Source organism: Thamnophis sirtalis, unplaced genomic scaffold, assembly GCF_051295495.1.
Source record: "Thamnophis sirtalis isolate CommonGarterSnake01/CBP01778 unplaced genomic scaffold, rThaSir2_p1.2 scaffold_7, whole genome shotgun sequence".
In the NCBI taxonomy this organism is placed as follows: Eukaryota; Metazoa; Chordata; class Lepidosauria; order Squamata; family Natricidae; genus Thamnophis; species Thamnophis sirtalis.
Window position 1 is genome coordinate 77738654 of NW_028261387.1, and position 24648 is coordinate 77763301.

The window sequence follows — 24648 nt, forward strand, 5'->3', positions numbered from 1 at the left end:
GACCTACAAAAAGAAGATATAAAAAAGGAAATTTATTATTTTGTGCACTTACTACTTAAATAAGAATAAAATAAGTACACAAAACAAAAAAACAGCTACTTACAGAGGAAATATAGCTGTCCTTGCCAGTCTTCAACATTACTGACCACCTTACACAAACACTTCCAGCCCCTCTGCCTCCTCCCTCTTCCTGGATTCACTCGAAGTTTTTAAGACTCACAGCCTGTGCACAGCACACACACTTCCAGCCCCTCTGCCTCTTCCCTCTTCCTGGATTCACTCAGACATTTTTAAACTGGCAGCCTGTGCATACGCACACACTTCCAGACCCTCTGCCTCTTCCCTCTTCCTGGATTCACTCAGACATTTTTAAAACTCACAGCCTGTGCACCCACTTAAAACCCACAGCCTGTGCACAGCACACATTTCCAGCCCCTCTGCCTCTTTTCTCTTCCTGGATTCACTCGAAGTTTTAAAAACTCACAGCGTGTGCACAGGACACGCGCTTCAAGTGCCTCTGCCTCTTCCCCCTTCCTGGATTCACTTAGACATTTTTAAAACTGACAGCCTGTGCACAACACAAAGACTTCCAGCCCTTCTGCCTCTTCCCTCTTCCTGGATTCACTAAGACATTTTTTAAAACCCACAGCCTGTTGTACATGCACACACTCTTCTAACAGCTCCTCTGCCTCTTCCCTCTTCCCCAACATCCTCCCCCCCCCCACCCCAACCACTCACCAGTTCTTTCTTCTTCTGGTTCTTCTTCTGAGAACTTTTCGGCAGCATGGTGAGGATGGGCGGGGCAAATGAAAGAGCAAATGAGGGGAGGGAGCGTTCCAGTACGGGGCTTCCTGACCAGCGGGTACGGGAAGGCACGCTAAATTTCACCATCCAGTATAGCCGTACCAGGCCGTATCGGTTGAAACCCACCCCTGAATACGTGGCACACTGATCAGCCAGCAGGGTAGCAGCAATGCTGGAGTTTGGAGGCAATTGGGGGACAGTTTTTCAGGCTGAAGATAGCAATGAATTTATTATTTTTGAAAATGACTAGCCATATGTTGTACAGATCTGATTTAGAGGTGCTAGAAAATATGCAGTAGGCTGAGCCTGTCTTTAGCTCAGTTTGTTGTTACCCATTTCTGTAACATTCTTATTTTTATTTATTTTATTTATTAAATTTATTTGCCACCATCTTGCTTTCCAACACAACTCCGGAGGTTTACAATGCAATAGAAATATAAATACAAGCCCAATTTATAAATATTACAAATTTAAATTTTAACATTAAATTATAAACTTTAAAAGAGTTAAATGCAAACTGAAAACCAAGGGGTCCTTGGTGCTCTCTGAGGTTGGTGTTTTTCTTGCAGATAGTTTATTACCAAATCAGGTAACATCGTCGGCACAGAAGATGTTACCTAGTTCGGTAATGAAATGTCTGTAAGAAAACAACCAACTTCAGAGACCACCAAGAACCCCACAATTCAACCCTGAGCTACAACTATTGTCTCAGTGAAAACCAGGGTCTCGAGTGGTATGGAGGTACCTTCATGAGTGCTCCAAGCTAACCGACAGAGCCAGCTTTTAAGACTGTTCCGGAAGGATGGGGGCAGATTTCACCTCTAGAAGCAAGCTGTTCCAAAGGATGGGGGCTATGGCAAAAAAGGCTCTTTTCCTAGATCCTTCCAGCTGAAATTCCATAGTGGGTCCCTTCTTTCAGAACCAGTGGGGCAGGCCAATCCATTTGGCCAAGATGGGTCTTCAGATATTCTTGATATCCTATGCCATAAAGGGCTTTGAAGGCAATAACTACCATATTTTTCAGAGTATAAGACGCACCAAGACTTTGAAGAGGCAAATGAAAAAAGAAGTTTTTGCACTCTGCAGACTTCCCCAAAATGGCCCAGTTTTTGCGAAAATGGGCCTGTCTTTTGTCAAAAAAAGGGCATGCATAGCCTTTAGGAGGCTTGTAGGGTGCTCCTTGGGGGGGGGGAGGAATGAGCAAAAAAATGGCCTGGGTTTTTTTTTTTTTTTTTTTTGGTGAAAATGGGCAGTTTTTTGACAAAAAAAAGGCCATGCACAGCCTTTAGGAGGCTTATAGAGTGCTCCTGGGGGTTGTGGGGGCAAAAACGAGCAAAAAACAAACCATTTTTGCTCATTTTTGCCCTCCCCGGCCCCCAGGAGCACTCTGGAAGCTTCCTAAAGGCTATGCATGGCGATTTTTGCAAAGGGGGCAGGATTTTGGGAGGCCAAAAATGCTGTATTCAGTGTATAAGACACACCCAGATTTTCACCCTCTTTTTTGAGGAAAAAAGTTGCATCTTATACTTTGAAAAATATGGTAAGACCTTGAACTGGACCCTGAAGCAGACTATGGCAAATGATGACTGAGAAGAATAGCAAGAGTGGAAGGAAGTGAAAACTTAACAAAAGTTTTCTTGAAGAGGGTGAAAACCTTCCTTGTTCAGTTCTCCCTCTTCACCTCCCCCCTCCCTTTTAGGTACCTGGGAGTTTTTGTTAGGTTTTTGTATTGTTAAGTGAATTATTCTGATTTATGCTTCCAGAGCTAATCCACAAATCTGGGTACATTTGTTTTGTTTTTCCTTTTTGCATTTTGCAATACAAGCCTTAGCTAAAAAAAAAAAAAAAAAAAAGTATGAGGGAAGCTAGCCTGGAAACAAAAACTATGGTTTCAGGTAACAGCCCTGTTTAATGTTAAAGGCATACAAAATGTGTAGTTTGTCTGTTACAAAGGTCAAACTTTCTGGTATGTTTCTTGTTTGAAGGAGATTCATTGCGAAGTGTTTACGTAGGAATGCCTGTGCATTTGACAAGGACTAAAGCAAGCTAATCTATCTGTTCCCACAACAGGCCAAGCTCAGGATAGGCCTCCCGCAAAGCCAAAACACCAAATAATTAATGTTATTTTTGTCTTTCCTGGCAATTCTGCTTGAAACGGCTTCTTGGAACAATGCCAGAGGTGCTGAAATAAGTTAGAGAACCAAAACTCTAAGAGAATTATGTGGTAATTTGGAAAAATAATATGACAACTCTGTTCCCTTCCTCTTTCCCCACCCTCCGCCTTCACTTAGCCTTGCGGAAACCTTGACTGCAGTTGGAAAATTATCACTGTTATTTTGTACAAAATGTGTGCAGGCTACAAGATTCAGAATATGGGTTATAGTTGACATTTTGTCTCTATACAGGAGTGTCTATAAGAGGCTAAGACGCTGAGCTTGTCGATCAGAAAGGTCGGCAGTTCAGCGGTTCGAATCCCTAGCACCGTGTAACAAAGTGAGCTCTCGTTACTTGTCCCAGCTTCTGCCAACCTAGCAGTTTGAAAGCATATAAAAATGCAAGTAGAAAAATAGGGACCACCTTTGGTGGGAAGGTAACAGCATTCCATGAGCCTTTGGCATTTAGCCATGCCAGCCACATGCCCACGAAGATGTCTTTGGAAAGCGCTGGCTCTTTGACTTTGAAACAGAGATGAGCACCACCCCCTAGAGTTGGGAACAACTAGCACATATGTGCGAGGGGAACCTTTACCTTAGGAATGCCTAGTTGGTAGAATTTTGTTCCTTCATTTTCCCACTAGTAACTTCTAGAGTCATCCCACATTGTGTCAAAAAACAGTAACAAGCATTTACATCACTTTAGCAAATTTAGGGACTCTCTTAGTTGAGTGGAGAAAATATAAATATAGTATTTATATTGACTTATAAATATAGTATTTATTTTTATAAATGCAATATAGTAGTTATTATTTAAACAGAATTTTTAAAAAAACATTACTTGTTGAACAAGCTATAGGTTTTATGGAAAGCCAACCCCCCCTCCCCCCCAAAAAAAACATTTTCTGGCTTAGGTTTATGAGTTAGCTGGATTACCAATTGTTGTCTGAGGTCACTTTATGAGACCTTTGTGCCAGTTCTAAAATTGAAGTTCTGCAGCCTCCATAATACAGGATCTGCTGTGTTGAAGCACTTAGAGAATTTGTTTCAGGATGTGTCTGACCTAAGCAAAGTACATAAAATTATCTGCTACAATGTCCTACCTGTCAATGACTACCTCAGCTTCACCCACAACAATATATGAGCACTCAGTAGATATAAATTTATGGTAAACCACTCCAAACTGAATTGCAGAAAATACGACTTCAGCAACAGAGTTGTCAATGCCTGGAATGCACTACTTGATTCTGTTGTTTCTTCCCCAAACCCCCAAAACTTTAACCTTAGACTGTCTACTGTTGACCTCACCCCATTCCTAAGAGGTCTGTAAGGGTGTGCATAAGCGCACCAATGTGCCCACCGTCCCTGTCCTAATGTCCCTTTTTATTTGTATCCTTTTCGTGTATTCAAAAACATGTTTATATTTATATATGTTATATAATATATGCTTGACGAAATAAATAAAATTTTAAAAAATGTGCTGCATTATCTTGAAACTGGTAAAAAATGTTTTTAAGACTTTGTGGAGCTTATAAATGATGTACTTCCCTATTTAGAGGAACCATAAATTTACCATACCATCTGATTATCAAATGCAACAAATGGATAGAATACATGTGTCATTCATAAAACCAGAATCTTAGTGGAGGAAAAGGAAAATATAAAACTTTCTAGTCTCTTCCTGAAGAGAGCAAAGAAGAAAGTAATCTGCACTTCAGGGGCGCTGGAATTCCACAAGATAAATGCCACCCTCCTAAACTGGATGTTTTTCCAAGGGATCATGTGCAATAAATCCTCTGAAGATAATTGGAGTTCTCAGTTTGCTATGTGAGGAAAACTCCTTTAGGTAAACTGAACCAAATGTATTTAAAGGTGTATATGTCAAAACAAGCACTTTGAACAAAACCAATAAAGGCTGTAACCAAGCTAAGCCAGCAAATCTGGAGACTGACACAGTGGCCAAATGATTGGAAATAGTCAAAATACATTCCAATACTGAAAAAAGGGGAGTTAACAGAGTGTGCAATATTTTTAGTCTCACATGCTAGCAAAATACTACTAAGGATCATCCAATGTAAATTAGACCTGTATCTGGATAAAGAGATAGCAGATTTCCAAACTGGCTTTAGAAAAGGCTAATGAACGTTAGACATTATAGCTGATGTCCACTGGATAATTGAGAAAGCCAAAGAATGCCATAAGAAAGAAATTGGCATGGCCAGTTTGACATCACTTGTGTCGGGAGTCCCTCTGGCGGGCCTAGCACTCTACCAGCGAAAACAGCCCCCCAAGCTCCATTTTCAGCTATGACGGCCTCCTGCAACCATCTGCCAGCAAAAATGGAGCTTGGAAAGGCCTCACACAGCCCTCCTCACCTCCATTTTCGGTGGCAGAGGCACCGTGGGCAGTCCTGAACTGTTTCCATGGTGACCCCACGAGCCAGATCTAAGTATCTCATGGACCTTGAGTTTTGACACCCCTGATCTAGAACCATATGATAGTGAATGGGGAAAAAATCTATTTTTTTCATCCCTTCCCTAGTTCCCTGTCTCATGAAGATATTGAGCATTTCTACAAAATATCAGAAAGGCATGTATTCAAAAAGTAATTCTAATTCAGAGTGATATTGTTCAGCTTGGTTGCAAAACTATTATTAGTCTGCTGTTTTCCCCAGGGACAGCTCCATTCTTAAAATCACATCACCGCTGATGTGCTCTGTAATGAAATGATGTTTTGACTGGCAATTTATAGCTGTGATCCAAAAAGTGGTTCAGTTAGAGAACTGCTAATATACCTTGGGATGAAATTAATTAAAGGAGAGGGGAGTCCAAAGTACTTATTCAAGAAGAGAGGTTTGTGGCATTTTTCCAGGATTCATTGCTCTGCCCTGACTATAAACATCCTGCTGTGCACAGGTAATACTGACTCTGCATGAGGTATGAAATGAAATTAGTTTGTACTGAGATACAGCAATATTCCGGCTCAGAAGATGCCTGTTGAATCTTGGTGTATATGGCATGAAGTTGAACATGGTATGATAATATGCTGAATCAGACCATTGCTTTGCACCTTGCTCAGTTTTACATTTACATTCATTAGAAGTAACTCCCCAAAGTTTTAGAATGAATGATTGCCCTGAAATTAGAGGAACCCAATCCAGAATCTTTTACAAACAAAATGCAATATTTCTTTATTCAAATTTATTAGCTGCCCAGTTCCAATGGACATGCTGTACTATTGTTGTTCAACCAACAATACTTTTTCAAAATATGTCCACCTCCAAATTCAGGATCCAATTTGGATCTTAAAATGTACTTAAACCTTTAAGAATGCATATGTATATATTAGTTTTACTATGTTGTGGATTACACATGTATTTTGCCTGAACTGTTTGTTTATACTTTTTTAAAAAGTTTCAAATCAGTTGGTTGAACTGCCAAAAAAATAGAGCTGAAATTTGCCAGAAAGATACTTTCCTGCTTCATTAATGAAATGTGATTTAAACTTATCAAGACAGAGATGAAAACGAAATAGGCACTAGAAAGATAAAATAGCTATGAGAACAACCCCCAAGCTCTGTGTAAATATCAAGAGGCTGTTAAATGTAGTTGGGCCGGTTAACCAAACACACTTCTGATGTTCACATAACATATTATTTTATGGTTTAAGTTATGTCTTGCTTCACATAACATGCTAACCAAATCGATTATAGCCTAGCCCATCCATATCATCACTATTGTTTTATAGTATGAAAGTCCAGAAGGTATAATGCTAAAACATCTGTGGGATGTTTGATAACTCAAGGAGATTGCACTGCTTTTTATTTGCACTGTATTTTCTAGAGAACCATTTTTCTGCTTTATAAAGTAATAGAATCACCCAATTAATTTTGTTTACTTATTAAATTTAGAAACTGCCCATTTTATCCACAGAGCGAGTTTTAATGATAAAAGGAAAACCTTCCCCGCTGTTTGTTCAGATTTAGAAGCCATATTTTTAAGAGAAATAGAAAGAATACGTTTAGTTGGATGGGATCAAGCTGAGAGGCAATGTGATCCTTTCCATAGTAGTAGTTTAGTTACCTTAAATAAAAAATAAAAAACAAACTGCTATTTAACTTCAACTGCTAAATAACTTCAAAGAGTAATTTAGCTTGGGAATGACATTTGATAATACAGGTTGTCCTTGACTTATAAACATTTGCTTAGTGACTGTTTAAAATTACAATAGCACTGAAAAAGGGGATTTATTTTTCATACTTATGACCAGCATCCTCATTGTCATGTGATCAAAACTGATATGCTTGGCAACTGGCATGTTGCCATGTATTTATGACTGTTGCTGTGTCTCGGGGGCATGTGATCCACCTTTTGCGACCTGACAAACAAAGTCAATGTGGAAACCAGATTCACTTAACAACCGTGTCACTAATATAACAACTGCAATGTAACATTCATGGCAAGAAGAGTCATAAAATGGGGCAAATTCAATGAACAACTGTCTTGCTTCATAACGGAAACATTGGGCTTAATTGTGGTTGTAAGTCAAGGATTATTTGAAGTCCAAGAGAGTCTGGGGTCATGGAGGGTGGGGTAGGAGTAGGGGTAAATGTAGTGTATGGGTGTAGGGTAAGCTTTTGCTGGGGAAGATGGCATTTTTTTATAGCAGCTCCCAGTTTTGCTTGTGGAGTAATGGTGGTTGTAGCAAAGATGCTCTTCTCCATCATAGCCTCAAGGAGACCAAACATTGAACTGAACTCTAAACTCCTTGCTCTCCCCTTAGCCCGCTGCCCTTCCCCCATCTTCCTCCACAGAGCTTCTCCTCAAGGCAAATTTCCGGCTGACGGAGGATCAAATATGCCCAGTCACTTTTCCTCCTCCTCCTCTGTCCAAGACATTTCCCAGAGTTGTTCTTACAAAATAAACTAACAAGACACTTCCCTCCCCTCCATTCAGGTTCAGTTTTCCAGTAATGGTGCCTGTCTCCTTTGCTTTGTTCAGCTTTGCATATAAAAACTCACAGTAGCTCCCCATTAACTAAAACTCTGTGTGTCTGTCTCTCTCTCCCTCTGTGTGTGTGTGTGTGTGTGTGTGTGTGTGTGTGTGTGTGTGTGTGTCTTACAATCCCAATTTATTTCCTGAGGTGAAAATGCAACATGAGCAGATGGCAGATTGTCTTAGCAGACAAAATATAGCCAGAGCCTCTTGATGCTGATTTTAAGGATGATGTAAATTTCTATTATGAATTTACAGTCAGTTAAATAGTGCTTACGAGTTAATGAATTTGTTGCACTTCAAATGCTTGTTACAAGTAGAGGTTCAGCCATTCATGATCCCCTGAGGAATTATCAAGAAGAATGGAGGTTCAGAAGCAACGGGATAGTCTACTCGTGTTAGTGTTGTCAAATTGGGAAAAAAATTAAAGGGATGTACAAAACAGATTCCTTTGATACTACTATTTTTCTGTGGATTATAGCAAGAAGCATTTATTAATAATGAACTTGGCTCTGTATTAGTATCTTATTATCTGAGTAAAAGCCAGATTTTTAACTATGGCTATAAAAGCAATATTTTTAATAACAAATCAATGAGCTGGTCCAGACTATTATGCAATATTCATCTAATTATTTTACTTATTATATTTTTATTCAATACCAAGTTTTTTGTAATGTGCATATTGTTATGATTATGTTTCCAACTTGCTTTGGGGCCTAAATAAAATTGATACTGTTTTCCTGTACATTTGCATTGCATATTTAGACTAATTATTTTTAAAAATTAGAATTTGATTTCACAAAGAAACTTCACTACCCCTAAAGACAGCAGCATAAATTAATACAGGACTGAATCAGGGTTGCATTTTGCACTTGTAATTGATATTCATGCCCATAACTTGCACAATAAAACTAAGGTACTTTTCTTTCCCCTAAATCTGGTAATGATTTGCAAACCTAATGCTTTTGGGAAAGGTAAAACAGTAAGATGATTGTATTTTGTGTCTGAGGAGGGGGGGGGGGTTGGCTTTCACAAAAAATTCCATATATTCTTGGCATATCAAATTAGCACAAACAAAAACTACAGAGGTCTGCTGTACAGCATTTACAATGCCCTAAGCGGTTGTAAGATTTGTAGGTATTTGGAATAAGTTCTTAGATGCGATTTGAATAATATTATCATAATTATCTTCGTGATGCTTTCTTCTTAGTTTTTTTTTCCTCCTCCGTATACATTAAGACAGACTTTATTACAGTATGTTGTGAGCAAATTCTTGCAAAAATAATCTGTTGATTTTTTTTGTCCACTGATAAGTGAGGAGTCAAAATAAGCAATAGTGATACACATTTTCTTTCTCCTCACATATCTATTTGAGATAGGGTAGATTGTTCATGCCAGCTGTTTTGCTTGCAATGAGCTCTGGAAATTAAAGGTTCTCATAAGAAGAACCTAATAATTATTTATTCAATTTATATAGCTGGCCACCTCAGCTATGATTTTGTTTATACAATTTATAACCACCGGTAGCTAATCAGAAAAAGAGGGATCCTTGATGGTCTCTGAGCTTGGTTGTTTTCTTGCAGTCATTTCATTACCCAAACCAGCACTAATGATGTTACCTAGTTTGGGTAATGAAACATCTGCAAGAAAACAACCAAGCTCAGAGAGCACCAAGGATCCCTCATTTCAACCCTGAGCTACAAATATTCTCCTTTATTGGAATCTGAAAATATTTTTTCCCCTCTAGCCAGAGACTGCCTATGAGTTTCAGAATTTGGGGAAAAATTAATCTGAATTATTAGCCACTCCAAGGCAAATCAGTAGGTCAAGGAATCATGACATGTTTGTTTGCATAGCAATACTGTTAACAGTATTTAGCTTTTTTTTCAAAGAAATCTAAACCAGTCTTATAAATGAATCCTATTTGAGTTTCAGTCATTAGTCAAGCGTATTATTGATCTCCGTGACATTTTGATCACTGCCTCAAAAACTCTCAAGTTTTTGTATTTCTTGTTTTAAATCCAGTAACTGTTTTTTAATTCAAGCATCAAATGTGTCTTGTTTCTGCCTTGCTAGGTTTTCAGTTCAGTTTGATTTGGTATTTGCTCACCTTCCAAGAGCATGCTTTGTGATCCTTACTTAGCATTTTCTCTTACTTATTCCAGTGTCTAATCGATGTTTTCATGATCAGCATCTTATATAATTTTTCTTAAATCATTTTGTTTGCTAAGTTAGATCGATTTGCCCTGTATGCACATAAACAACTTTATAGGGTAATAAAATGTCAATTGAACTTAAAATTTAGTTCCGTATAATGATATGGTATATACTCTGTAAACTAGCTGCTGTTCTGGTATCCTGTCAGACACTGCATCCTATATAAGAGATGGTAACTTTAAGGGTAAAGACTTGTGTTCAAAACAAAAATTAAAATTATTTTGAGAAACTGCTATCAGAGTTACACTTGCAAGCCAAACTGTTATGCAATCTTCTAAAGTATTTTTATATAAATTGCAAGAATGTCAGAATCACTGTCTTTATTTGGTCTCCCCATTATTGCTAAGTATCATATGATTTAACCACACTTGGATTTATAATTCCAGGAAGTTTCAATAGTTCTGACATGAAAATAGCTTTTAAAAAAATGTATGAGTAAAAAGGGATTGGATAGATTCAGGGAGATTCAGCGTTCCCTCTGGCATGTCTCTAAATATTAGTTTCAGGAGAACAATGGTATGAGAGAGTTAAGTTTATAGCTTCAGATTGTGGCGATTTCAGAACAGTGTTTCTCAGCCTTGGCATGAGAAGATGGATGGACTTCAACATTAGAATTTCCCAGCTAGCATACTGTAGCAATAACAAGAGATTACAACAATAACAAGAGATTACAAGGCAGATGCACTATAATAAATTACATTCCAAATTGTTCAGCCAACCTCAGTGATACACATAGTGGCTTGATTGGAAAGGCTTAGAGATCTGTTTATTAGAAAGAATAGGTACTATTTATTTTTCATAATCCAGTCATCCAGCATAATAGGAATGAGTTACTAATAAGACATGAAATCAAAGTTTCAATTTAAGGCTATATTTCTTGAAGTCCACCTATCTCCAAGCCACCATGGTTGAGTAATGTTGGTTTAAGGAAACCTTGAAGACTCAAAGGGAAGCAGAGACAATCAGTTGCTAGCCTACATAAATGCTATTTCTCTCTGCTGCCTAAGAAATGAAGCCGTTTAAAAAATGTTCATTGCATAAGTGATGGATTCTACGCAATTGGAGGGTTAATAACTATTTTAGGAAGTAGATGATGATCCTGGCAACAAAAACAGTTTAATGTCAAGGGATTCCATTTCCAGGTTGTGTTGCCACTAAATATGAATATGGATTATTTTTGGATATGCGTGTAGGAGTAAGAGCTTTCCTAGTCTGCCTGGAAAAGGCTAGCTAGGATTATTATTGTTATTTTGGGGGCAGTTGCTGTAGCCAGCGGTTGCTATTACAGTTCTTCAGGTAATTTACTAGCAGTCAGAGCTCAGCCTGCAGAAGTCGCCATGATTTCTCTGGCTTCCGTTCTGAGTGCCCTTCCCCCTCAGTTGCAGTGCCAATTCCACAGAGAGAGAGAGAGAGAGAGAACGAGAGAGTTCCTGTAGCTATACACCAACTATTTTTATTTCCTTCTAACCAGCAAAGCTGTCCCAGTGTTGAATGGGGTTGTGGATTTGTTCTGCACTCTTTCAGCACTTCCTCCAAAAAGTTTGATGGCTGGTTGTATCTGATGAAGGAAACTGCAGTTCAGGAAAACTCATGCTTTGTAATAAAATTGGCTAGTTGGAAAAGGTACTGCCAGACTCCCAATTTGATGACCTTGGCCATCAAAGTTGAAGAATCACTTATTGCTTCAGAAGCATGAATCAGATTTGGATGTCTCAAATACCTTTTAAATGTTTTTTTTTTAAACTGAAGCAGCCAAAGTTTTTTTTTTTAAATGATAGTTTTCAGCCAACAACTTCACATCCTATTTCATGTTCAAGCTGCACATTCTATGTAGAAGCAAGAGCCAACTTCTTGTACAAAATGCAGTGTGATAGTAGACATAGTAAGGTGATCAGGTTAATGAGAAATATAGATTTTAAAAATGAGTTGAGTTTATCATCATGTAGGTTTACAACACCAATCTAAGTTCTATGTTTTATAATGTAATTAAATAATCAGAGAATATATTAGTAACTGTTGGCTCAGGTGATTTCTTGAAATTTCAGCTTTTTCTATTATTTTTTTCAGATTCAAATTTAGCTTTGGGTAGTAGAGAAGAGAGCTGTATCATCTGTGCCACTTGGCAGTAAATGGCTCCTTGAAAACCCTAGAATCTTGAAAAGGTTGGAATCAAATTGTAATTTTAATTGGATAGAGGGGAAATTAATAAATGCATGACAAGAGACTACTCTTACTAGTTCTTTAAATTGCCATTTATATAAAATGAAAGCATACTTTGTTTTTGTCCTCGTCACATTAACTGTTTTTGGGAGAATGCCTCCTGGCACATTACTCCGAAACCATCTGCAGCCCAGCATAGAAAAAGCTGCACATCCATGCCAAAAGTGACATGCAATAACATTTTGAAGGATGCTTCTTAATGGGTATAAATGGGATTGTACGATCTAACCATTGTTAGGATTCTCCATGGCTCCACAGTTTTTTGCATGATTTTTTTTCTATCTGAAAGTGATGGAGGTTCCTATTACCTACTGCTCTCTAACTTTCGATGTTAGGAAATCTGGTTATCGGTTCTTTTTGCCTTTTATGTACCCCTGAGATGTTTTATGAATGCATATTTAATATTATAAATATGGAATGCTTCTCTTGCTAGTTTTATTTGTATGCCTTTTGTGTTAAGTATTGCCAAGAGAGGGAGTAAACATGGAATTTGGGAGGGGATTTTTCACTTCCCATCCTTAGCTGAAATATCTGGTATCCTAGACATGTTTAGAAAGCCTGCTCTCATCTACTATCCCTAGCAGATATAAAACTAGTAGTTACTATTCATTGTATCTGCTATTTATAAAATGTTCTTGGGCCTACCATGATCAGCATCATTTGTGCATACTGCTCACTGCCCTGTTTCATATTGTGCTATTTGATTTTAAATCATAGTGCATTAGACTGTTCAGGTATTTTGAGTATTGAGGCTATTGTTACTATAGCTGATTACAAGAGGTTGCTTCCAAGTAGATCAGAATTGTCCACCTTAATAGCTCCCACCTTACTCAGCTGGAAATCTTGTTTCAAGATAACTTCTATTTAAGTTGCTATCATGAGTATGGGTATACAAATGCAGATGTACTAGAGTAATTTAGCGCCAAGAGTGAGCAAAAGCATGAGAATGTGTATTTCTCTTTTCCTAGCCAGTATTGCTTCTCTCTCAGAAAAGAAAAAAGTGTCAGTTTTGTTCAGAAGCGACAGGCTTAATCTTTAAGGCTGCCTATTGATTCTTGCAATATTCCGGTGGAGGGTCTGGTCTCATAAGGGAGAAGTGAAGCATATGAAGGTAGAGGGTGCTTTCTTTGGAGGGGGGGAGGTGTTCCTATCTTGTATTTTTAGCATTTTAACTTTGGCAGTCATTTCTCTTTTGTCAGTGAAGAAAGGGAGGAACTAGCTGCTACCTCAGAAGTGGGAGTTGAAATTCTTCTCTAAAAAGAATTGCAGAAGTCCTAGGTGGTTTCCAGCCACTTCGTTTTGATGTGTAGTTACTTGAGCTGCACACAGCAACACAACAGGATATTCCTTTATTAAACCAAGAAGCAGATGGCCCCTCCTTGCACACCATCTGGGACACATTCTTCACCACACTTAGTAGGCCTCAGAATGGCCGTTTGGATTTTTCCACATCGTCAGCCTGGTGCCAGAGATGACAATATGAGAGCCTACCATCCACCCTGGGGCTGCTTATTGTTTCATTGCCAGAGAGAGGAAATGCTGAGTATAGAATAAAGCAAGGAGTAAGGAATGCTTCAGGAGTATCCGCATAGAGCGCCACTTATCAATTGTCACCTACGAGAACTTGTTTCTGCTGGTTGCCATTTTATGGTTGCTGAGGAGATGCAGGTTGAAAACTCGAGGGGTGGAATACTCCTGCATAATCCCTTGGCAACAACTTAAAACAGTTCTCCGTCTGCAGGGAAGTATATGCAGTGTCATTCCTAGCCCAGGCTGGAGAGGTAAATAAAGGAAGGTACACTGTGGTGCTTCTTCTGTTGCAAAAGAAGTAACTGCTTAAGTTAAGCATTGGGATTTTGCAACAATTTTGATAAATACCCAATGTTTTTGATTTTTGTTTCTGCTCCCTGCCTATCCCCACAAGAACCTCATGTACTCGGGTATATACCAAGGAAAGCCCCTTGGAGCAGTAATCCTCAACCTTGTCAACTTTTAAAGATATTTGGACCTCAACTCCCTAGCTTGGGAATTCTGGGAATCAAAGTTCACACATTCTAAAACTTGCCAAGGTTGAGAAACTCTCTTAGAGGCACAGATTTCTTATTTTCAGAGACACTGCTTCCAATTCCTGTTGAAGACGATAGCAGTAGGTTGCTGCTTTCTTTCCCTACTTATTGTTAAGAGTTCCAAGTAATAACTCCATAAAAAGCAGAACTCCAAGGCAGGCAAAGTCCTCAAATAACAATTTTGTTGAGTATCCTATTGGCTCAAACTGGTGAAAGTTCCCCCTCTCCCCAATCAGTCACATTATCCAATCAAGGTACTGACTGGTTGCATGGTGGCCGGACTCCTCCTCATCCCAGTCATGGTTCCTTGGTTCCTACAGGAAAGTATTTTGTTTTGGCTACAAACCCCCATCTATTTCCCCCCTCCCTATCCCTTCTTCACACTGTGGCAACCTTAAAGCCTCCAAAATGGCCTGCCAGGTTCGCTTCAGAGTTAACACTTGAAATTTCTAGTCCTGTTTTCAATATGACTAAACAGACTCATTCTTCAATAAATCTTCCATAACAAAATGCAAGTTATAGTTATAGTTGATCCATAAAGCCTCTATGTATTAACAAAAATTCTGAAACCCTTTTTCAGTATTGAGGCAGACTGAAACATTGACCTATTTTATTCATTGGAGAGTCCATGCTAATCTAGTTGAGAGGTATGGAGATGCTTTGGTTGCATGCTCCAACTTCCAAGTGAGAACAGCAGACATCTGCATGATCTACAATGCAGAAGTATCCCATCAACATTTTTAATGTTAAGTTCTACTTCTTTAATAACCTACAGAGGCACTTTATAGGGAGAGAATAGCAAAATACCAAGTTTTACCTATGTCTGATACCTCACAAAAATACAAGACAGCCTGCTTACTCGGGTGAGTTGTTCTTACGGAGTAAATCAGCAAAATATAGGTGCTTTAAGGGCACAGAAGCAAAGCTTTAATTAAGAATGTGTTGGGTATCACATTTTGAAGAGTGGTATTCCTACCTTTGTACATAAATACACATCCTCCATTTGTCATTCAGATCATCTCTGTTATATGTTATGGGAGCCAGTTAAGGATTTTCCCTTTGACATCTGGGTTGAATATCTTGGTCTGTCAGTATAACGTCATTGTATCAAATTAAAGATAGGTAGTTTTTAAAAAAAAATGCATTAAATGCAGTTTCCCAATGTTTTATTGAAAGCTAACTGGAATCATCATGAAATCTGTGCATTGAATCTAAAGCAGAATATAAGTAGTCCTCAACTTACAACCACAATTTAGCCCAACATTTCTGTTGCTGAGGGGGGCATTAAGTGAAATTTGCCCCATTTTACGACCTTTGATAGTTAAACAAATAACTACAATATAATTAGTAACATAGTTAAGTGAAACTGACTTCCCCATTGACTTTGTCGAAAGGTCACAAAAGTGGTGAAAAAATCATAAATCACTTTTTTTCAGTGGCATTGTAATTTCAGTCACTAAATAAACTGTTATAAGTTAAGGACTACCTATAAGGTAAGATTTACTCTGGCAGTTATGTCTCCCAAAAGGTCTACATGCTGAGCGCTTGGAAATGGATGGTTACTGACAAAAGCAATGCTTTTATGCTTTTTATAATAAATTATGATTTAGGAAGATATTTTTGATTATAGAATTTATATAATCCCTCCAGGTCTCACTCATATGCATAATGGGGGTTTAAAAAATCACTATATAAAGTATTTGTTTTGAAATTACCCCGTTGTACTCTGTATAACCCTTCCATTTATTCTGCAATGAATTTAAAAGTGGCTCAATATATTGGGAAATCAATCACGTAAGTCACAAATAAGCACAAAACAAGTGAACTTTACAACAAAATTAAATTTCTATGCAGGTTCAAATCATCCAATTTCTGGGGTATACGACAGGGGTGGGGAAAAACATGAGGGGGTGAACTCTTCACACAGGCATCTGGCACATCATCTCTCTATTGATTAAGAAGTTCATTTTACTTCTGTACTGTGCATCAAAAGCTTTGTTTTACACAATTCTTGAGTTAATTTTGCTCCTTTTTTGGCCTTCAGAACCTCTGTAGTGCAATCTGCAATGGAGCAAAGCAAGGATTTTAAACTTAACTTGTTAGAAATAATGAAGAAATCTTTGCCACATAAAAACACAAAACTTAAACTTAAGAGTCAGCATTGCCTTTGCCCCAAACTACAGTAATAATGAATGAGGGCTTTTTTCCCCTTGCATTTTTGGAGAGGGGATTGATTCAATTTGAAGTTTGTTGGTTAGCAATAGCAATTAGACTTATATACCGCTTCATAGGGCTTTCAGCCCTCTCTAAGCGGTTTACAGAGTCAGCATATTACCCCCAACAACAATCCAGGTCCTCATTTTACCCACCTCGGAAGGATGGAAGGCTGACTCAACCCTGAGCCGGTTAGATTTGAACAGCCGAACTGCAGAACTGCAGTCAGCTGAAGTAGCCTGCAGTGCTGCATTTAACCACTGTGCCACCTCGGTTCAGTTAACTATGACCTTAATCCTGAATTTACATCCTTCATTAGAAAAAGCTCAGTAGAAGTCAAAAGCAAAAAACAGTTCCATTTAAATATCCTAATAGAATTGAATGTGCAACTTCTGAATATAATTTATCTTCAATTACAATATTACTTCCATTTGGTATTCAAAAACCGTCTGTGTGTGTGCGTGCGCACACACACACACAAACAGAGATAAATATATACCGTATCATTATACGGAACTAAAAGCTATTTAATTAAATATTTTAATTTTGGGGTGTCCAACTTAACTTTTTTGTTTTTGTTTCAGACATGTACTCCAGATGGACAGCAGAGTTATAACCTGCCTGAACTTTATAGAACGGAAGATTATTTTCCTATCAAATGTATTGGTAGCAAGTATCAGAGCCATTAGTTTTGTATTTATGCTTATTGCCTTAAACTATATGGGTATTCTCTTTCCATCTTCTTATTTTACATTTGTATTAGGACAAAATTCATTATGGGAAAAAAAACTTTGCTATTTCCAACATATTGTGTTCTAATCTTGATTTTGGGGGGATGAAATATTTTTATTTCTTGTATTATACTTGAGGTATGTTTACATAAATAAAAAATCAGGAAACAAGATTTAAAATGGAAAGAAAAAATATTTATGAAGGCATGCTAGAAACGGCTTTGTCGCGTTTTAATTGTTAAAATCTGTAGTCTCAGCCACTTCAGAACAAAAATCCCATTTCAAAAGTAACCTAAGTAATTATGTAGTATTTGTATTCAAAAGAAAAAAGCAAATCCCATCAAAGTGGCAGAGATATTCAAACGTATTACTGAATGGTAGGAAAAAAAAGTTCTTATGTGTATTTGGTGCAAGCAGGAGAGACTGCACCATTAATATAGTGTGCAGTATGAAAATCGGTTTGGTGTACTAGTTAAAGGCAATTACATTGTCTAGAAACCAAGATTTCTAATCATGCCTCACAAACAAAATCAGACAGATAAAATTTGGTCTCTCTCAGACCTTAGGAAGAAAGCAGTGACAAACTATTTTTGAAAAATGTTGCCCAGAACACTACACAGACTTGTCCAGGCCGTCACCAGGAATCAACACTGACTTGAAGACAAAACAAAATACAATGAAAAAAGAGTCAGTTCTATTTACACTTCTCCTTACGATGTCTGCAACTAGAATATATGCAATTGTTATGAACAATTAACTCTCAAATGGTTTGATTTTTGGTCATAAATAAGCACACAATTGCTAGTTGTGTTTAAAAATTAAAATGTTTCGCTGCTTGAAGCTAGACAAACAGGAATTCTAACGTCACTGCAGTCTATTTAAATCTGCAAGAATTATCAGCAATCTGGTGCTCAGGCATATCAATGAATATATTTGCTGGCAACAAATATCCTTTGGAATATTTGTGCATAGAGAGAAAAACCATAAATGAAAGGCAGCAGGGCCTGCTAAAGCTAAGGTAGGCAAGCAGTCTAATTAATAGCAAGTAACTATTCAGAAGAGAAGGAAATCCTTGTTCAAATCAGAACACAGCGGACAGAAAAGGAACACAATTCAAAGATTATCTAGAGCTGAATTCAACTCCTGGTTACTACAAGGTGACCTCACTTTGCCCCATGTATTTTTAGAAAGAAAAATATGGGAGGCTATAAAAGTAAAGTCTCCTTCAAGCACATCTTTTAATATATATGGGAATTTCATGGATAAGTTATGTTGTTTTCCAAGCAACTATACATACATGATTTGCCCTTATCTTCAACCAATACTTTATTTCAATTTTCTAATCTGCGTTAGAAAACTTCTGCAGCTCTCGAATTCTGCTTACTAAGCCTTTTGTCCGTGTGTGTAGGAGAGGGGATGGCACATTTGGATAAGTGTTGCTTTATCACCCGGGGTGATAGGAGCAGCTTAACGTGTTTTGTAATGGGCCAGATCCATCATGACAGATATTTGGGTAGAGTATCCATAACATACTTTCAACACGCCAAACATAAATAGCAGATTGCCAACTTCTGGTGAATTGGATTTTGTGGTCATTTGGTATCCAATTTATAATCTCCCAGAAACTGTAAGGTGAAGGTTGCAACTTTACCATTGAGGTATAATTGTTTTTCTGCAATAATTCAAATGTAAAGTTACAGCATTAGTGGAATTTTTAAGTTTTAACAAATCTTTCTTAAGTATTTTTTACTGGAAATTAATATAAATATTGTCAAGTTTACCCCAGTACAAATTTAGAATTTTTTTCCTCTGCTAGAACAATCCAATAAATACATCCTTGACTCCAGCAGACTGCATCATAACGCAATAAAATGAGGCATTTAAATATAAGCAAAAGGGAAAACATGTTTTAAGAACTAGGTGAATTAATTAAAAAAAGATCATAAAATGCTCTACAATGAACTCTGCTACAGTAGAAACCTTATTAGGGCAAAAATACACATTGACAATACTGTTAAAACTTACTGATTTGCTCCAAGTCACCACCCTTCAATCCTCTACACTGATTCTGTGTGAAAACTCAAATAGCATATCTGCAAACAATGGGTATGAGACACATTTCAATCCATTCACTGAGTTACAAATCTTAAGGACTGTCAACATACAAGAAAAATGACAGTACTTTTAAATATGATTTCAATAGAAATGTTAAGCACATCTTTAAACTGACACTGAAAACAACAGAAAGTTAAAATGTTTGGATGTATTATGCTGCATCTGCAAATGCATATACAGTACTGTAATTTTAATACATTTCTATCTGTTTGGTAGATATAATCAGTAGATTATATATTAACACTAGCTTGCACATAGATAGCTTATGTTTCATTTTCTCAAGGCATAAACTCTAGCATCTGAATTTTGTTTTCTTTCAACAAAAGCCATCACAATGACTTGGGAAACAGGTAATTCAGAATTTGTAATAAAGCAAATATTTACATTAAGCACAATACAGCAATTTATTTAGATGCTTAAATGAATACAAAGGGGAAATAAAGATCACAAAATTATCCATACTACAACAATGTGTCATATATTAGATGGTATAAATGAATAACACCATTAGGTGTTAACTAAAGATAAAACTAAATATCCAAAAAATGCAGCACTCATTTCCGTATGCTGCTTTTAACACAGTACAGTTTTATACAGATCTAAAAGGTGTCAAAATTAGTAGCTGCAAACTTGTTTCTTGCATGTGATTTTAGCTTAAAAGATTTCAGAAAATGTTTCTGAAATACATAGTCTTCAGTTGTAATGTCAAGGATATTCAAGAACAAGAAAATTCTATAATACAATAAGAGTCCAGATATATTTTATGTTGCTGGCCTCTTTGAGATTGTACAAGGTTATGTGCAAAAACTAAGTCTGTCAAAAGTCATACTATAGCAGTTTCAAGCTTTTTGCTAGGTAAACTAGATACAGCATTTATTACACAGCAGGGCAACACTAAAAAAAAGGGAAAAGAACCAAATCTATGATGGATACACAAGAACAATAGCATAAGCATCACTTGAGTAGGTCTAAAAGACTGTACAAATATACATTTCAACTATTCAGAATGATACATGAAAAAACAATTTTCCCAGAGTCTACTATACACATTGAACTGGTAGCTCTTATGTTGGCCCTATAACTACCATGTGGAAAAGGTAATGTTTAAAAAGACATACAGCTGAACATATACAGTGAAATAAATGTTGAAAATGCCGATAAAATAAACCTTTTCTTCAGTGAACTGGGAGCCACCAGCATATCAGTTTTCACATTGTTACTGTGCTCATCACAGCACATACTCTCAAGTGAGATTTGCCAACAGCATACTTTGAAATAAGTACTAGAAATGGTGGCTTTGTAGCTACTAGCCAGATGACCTTGCACTCAAAAGGCAGTACCAGTTGTAATGAACTTTAGCATTCATTGTAAATGAAAGTATTTAGACAGTTGTCAAGTGGGAGATACTGAGGCCATGGAGTTAACCAACTTTTATGCTTGCTGGCTACTCAGCTCTACCCCCGTTAGGCTGCTATGCATTGATTCTGTAACCCCATCAGTCACGTTGTCAAACTGGTCTCCATCCTCACTGTCAATTGTGCTATTTTGCCACTCCATCTGTGGGTTTGACAACTTCTCATTAATTTCTGTTGCATTTTTCCACTGCGACTGGTCCTTAGACCAAAACTCACCTACTTTTCCATAGGAACTATTCTTCCATTTCGAATGGTCTCCATCACTTTCAGAGACAACACATTTTGTTTCTGCACCTGGTTTACTATTAGCATCTTCACTTTGGGATGATTCATCAGTCCAAGTTTCAGGCTTCACTTCAGATACATTATCTTCAAAGTCAGATGCCTGTTGAGAACCAGGTCCACTTTCAGAGGCTGATGCTGCATCTTTCCATTCAATAACATCATCCTGATCTTCTTGGTCACCTTCACAGTCTGAGCCATTAGCCGCCTGCTTTCCTGGTTCCGCTACAGAGCAACTTTCCTGGATTTTTGAATCTCCTCCATTCTCTTTTTGGTCTGTTTTTTCTGGAGGCTCCAACACGGCTTCCAAGGGTGCCTTAGATATGTTTTCATCTGTATTTTCATTTATACTAATTATAGATGTTTTGTGATCAGAAACAACTTCGACAAAAGGACTATTGCTTTCATTGAATTCATCTTCTATATTTTCGTAACTGTCTGAAGAACTTTCATTATCTTTACCCAAGTTTATTTTTTTGTCAACTGTTTTACTAGCATTGACTCTAGAATTCTCTTCATCGTGATTTTCAAACAGCCATTCATCATCAAAATCCATTTCATGTTTCACTTTATTTAATTCTTTCATGTTGAATCCTAGTAAAACGCCCATTTTAAACTTTTCACAATCTCGAACACATTTCTTCCTTTTGTTACTAAAGTGTGAAGCAATATCAGATTTCCATAGCCAAAGACTGGCTGCTAACTTTTCAATTTCTCTTCGACCGGGATATGGTTGTTTATTGAAATACTTGGTGAGAAATGTTTTTCGGGCTTCATACGAATCATCTTCATGACCTTTGGGATCCAAAGCAAGTACTACAGGTTCTTCAGGCTTTTCCTCAAAAACTGAGGGCGAATCATCGTCATCTATTTTTCTTTTCTTCAAAAGAGAAAATTCCATGTGTTCATAAGTACGTTTCACAGGTCCTGTACCTGGAGACTGATTTATCCGAGAGGGAATATTAGATTTGTCTTGACCATTTTGTGTCTTCCCCACACCTCTACAGTGGACAAGGTGCAGAGTTATAGTTGAGGCAGTCATGTTACTAGTGTACACTCCAAGGCAATGAATACATTTATATGTGAGCTTTTTCTCTACTGGATGAACTGTTTGAATAACTTGGTGTCTCTCTCTTAAGTGATGCGCCAGTGCATCAGAGATGGGTCCTTTGAGGATGGAAAAACACAAAGGGCAGAGAGTTTTCCCTACATCTTTCTTGTATGGAACTGCTGCTTGAGGTGAACTTTTGACAGGTAAATCTGTCTTCTCTTGAATTTTTGGCTGTGGTTTTGCAGGAACTGGAGGAGTATTTTGAGCGTGATAAGCAACAGATTCAGCAGGGGCATCTCTCAAATTGTAGGTAGTTACAAGTAAGTGTATATTGGTGTGACTACCCTGTTGTAATGTCAAATCAAAGGTTAAAGTGGAATCTGTTTTAGGTCCCATTTCTTCATCAATATGAACCATTCGCATGTGAGCAGCCATCTTTTCAACATCATTAAAAGTCGAGCGACAGTAGGGACAGGATAGGCCATGGATTAACATATGATTAAGCAATGTATCAGTGGGCAAGTAGCGATTACAGTATAAACATTTGCTAGTAAAATTGTGTATTTTCATTATGTAGTTAGCAACCGCAGGCACCTTTTCAGCTTTGTGTTCTTTCTCAAAATGAACACTATACACATTTTCTGGAAACAGCTCATTGCAGATTGTACAAATTTTCCATTTCTGCGTTGATGAAGTATTAACAGCAGCAGAAGCGGCAGCTGTAGCATTTGCTCCAAGAAGTTTGGGTGTGGACTGGGCTAATCCTCTGGATGCTGCCTGAGACTGAGCTAATGATGTTGATTTCAATGCACTGGATGAAAGTGCAGATGAGTTGGCAGCTTGAAGAGAGTACCTTGCAGAGGTCTGTGGTCTTGCTTCTCCTCCAAGTGGGTACGGCCTTCCATTTCCACTGGGAGGATACTGTTTCAAGGATTGCTGGGATAGAGACACTGGGGAGCTACCAGTTAAACTTAGCCGTCCTGTATGACTAACGTAAGTTGGTGGTACAGATTTCACTCCATAGTTATTCTGCTGTAAGTGAACACTGGACATCATATTAACTCCTGAATTCAATGTAGGCTTTGGTATATTTAGTCGATTTATCATTTGCTGTGATGGAAGAGAACGAACATTTCCAGGAGACAGGGGTCCCAATCTCTGAGGAAGTCCCATAGGCTTTTTATCCTGGGGTTTTGGAGCAATCAACATCAACGGTTTGGATCTTGGGACTACCACATTAGTGTGCCCTATCATTGCTGTCACCTGATATCCTATACGCTCATGGTCTTCAATAACATGCTGTACTAAAGCTTCATATGATTTCGGCATAAAAAGGCATCGTTTGCAGTGAATCATACTCTCTTCTCGGGAACTAGAACTCAAGGATACAGCTCCATTGAGTGATTTTTCACTTGATTTTGCTATATAAGGTGCAGCAACATGCTGAAAATGTTCCCTGTAAATGTGCTTTCTAACTATTTCGTAGAGAGGATCTCGGTAAGTGCACTTCTTACAGTAATAAACAGCTTGTTCTATACTGTCAGCCTGCTTAGGTTTAAGGCTATCATGCTTGTTTTTATCTTTAAAAGTGCTGATGCCTCCACTTGGTGTGTTGGCATTGGGAGCATGAAATATTTTAATGTGCGTTTCCAAAGTCTTTTTGTCTGCATTGAAAGTACAGTAGGGGCAATTGAGAAGAATCCTGTTTTCGAAGTCTTCGCTATGAACATTCCGGAAATGACTTTTGTAAGCAGAAAAGAACTTTGAGGAAAATGGACATGCACTGCAGCAAAATGGTTTTGTCCGGTAGTCCTTTTAAAAGAAAAAAAGAAAAAAGTCAGCATTATAAAAATTTCATTTAACATACTTTAAATATATCCTGCTAAGTATTATTAAATTAGTAGAGTCATCATCTATTTAGAAGTTTTTCCTTATACTGGCAAAATCAGGATAGGGTAATGGTTTGATATTATATGCCTCACAGTCTTTTGGGATTAGGGCAGATAATTATTACTGTGAAATAAATAAATAATTCACAGTTCTTCATAGCTTCTCATGATAACACAGTTTATCACAGTTCTAGTACTTCATGGAAATACGGATCAAAACATATAATAAAAAATTTTTTTTAAAGTTTGGCTCTCTAGCCATTAGCAATTATTTTTTAGTATAATTCAGAGTAAACAGTTATATTTAAGCAAAAGGAGTCTCTTAACAAGCTTATTCACTATTCAGAAACTGACCAAATTTTGACTTAACAAGTCCATAACTCGTCTGAACATGTTATGTTTAACTTACATATATGTATATCAGTTCTACAATCTACTGAAAGAACAATTTAATATACATGTTAACTACATGCATGCATTTCAAGCTATGACATGTA

At 37.5% G+C, this 24648-nt stretch overlaps 2 protein-coding genes across 6 annotated transcripts in view; one reads left to right on the forward strand and one right to left on the reverse strand.

The window, feature by feature from the left end:
* BCAS4 (breast carcinoma amplified sequence 4) overlaps window positions 1-17579 on the forward strand; it is a 34062-nt gene extending 16483 nt beyond the window's left edge. For both annotated transcript variants that reach the window (XM_087720464.1, XM_087720465.1), the window contains one exon: window positions 17253-17579. In XM_087720464.1, coding sequence (XP_087576590.1) covers window positions 17253-17357 — 105 coding nt within the window. In that variant the 3' untranslated portion in view covers window positions 17358-17579. The remainder of the gene's footprint in view (window positions 1-17252) is intronic.
* A 2325-nt stretch (window positions 17580-19904) lies between these two features.
* The window catches only part of ADNP (activity dependent neuroprotector homeobox), a 51245-nt gene continuing 46501 nt past the window's right edge, over window positions 19905-24648 (reverse strand). For all 4 annotated transcript variants that reach the window (XM_014059919.2, XM_014059921.2, XM_014059922.2 and 1 more), the window contains exon 5: window positions 19905-24074. In XM_014059919.2, coding sequence (XP_013915394.2) covers window positions 20946-24074 — 3129 coding nt within the window. In that variant the 3' untranslated portion in view covers window positions 19905-20945. The remainder of the gene's footprint in view (window positions 24075-24648) is intronic.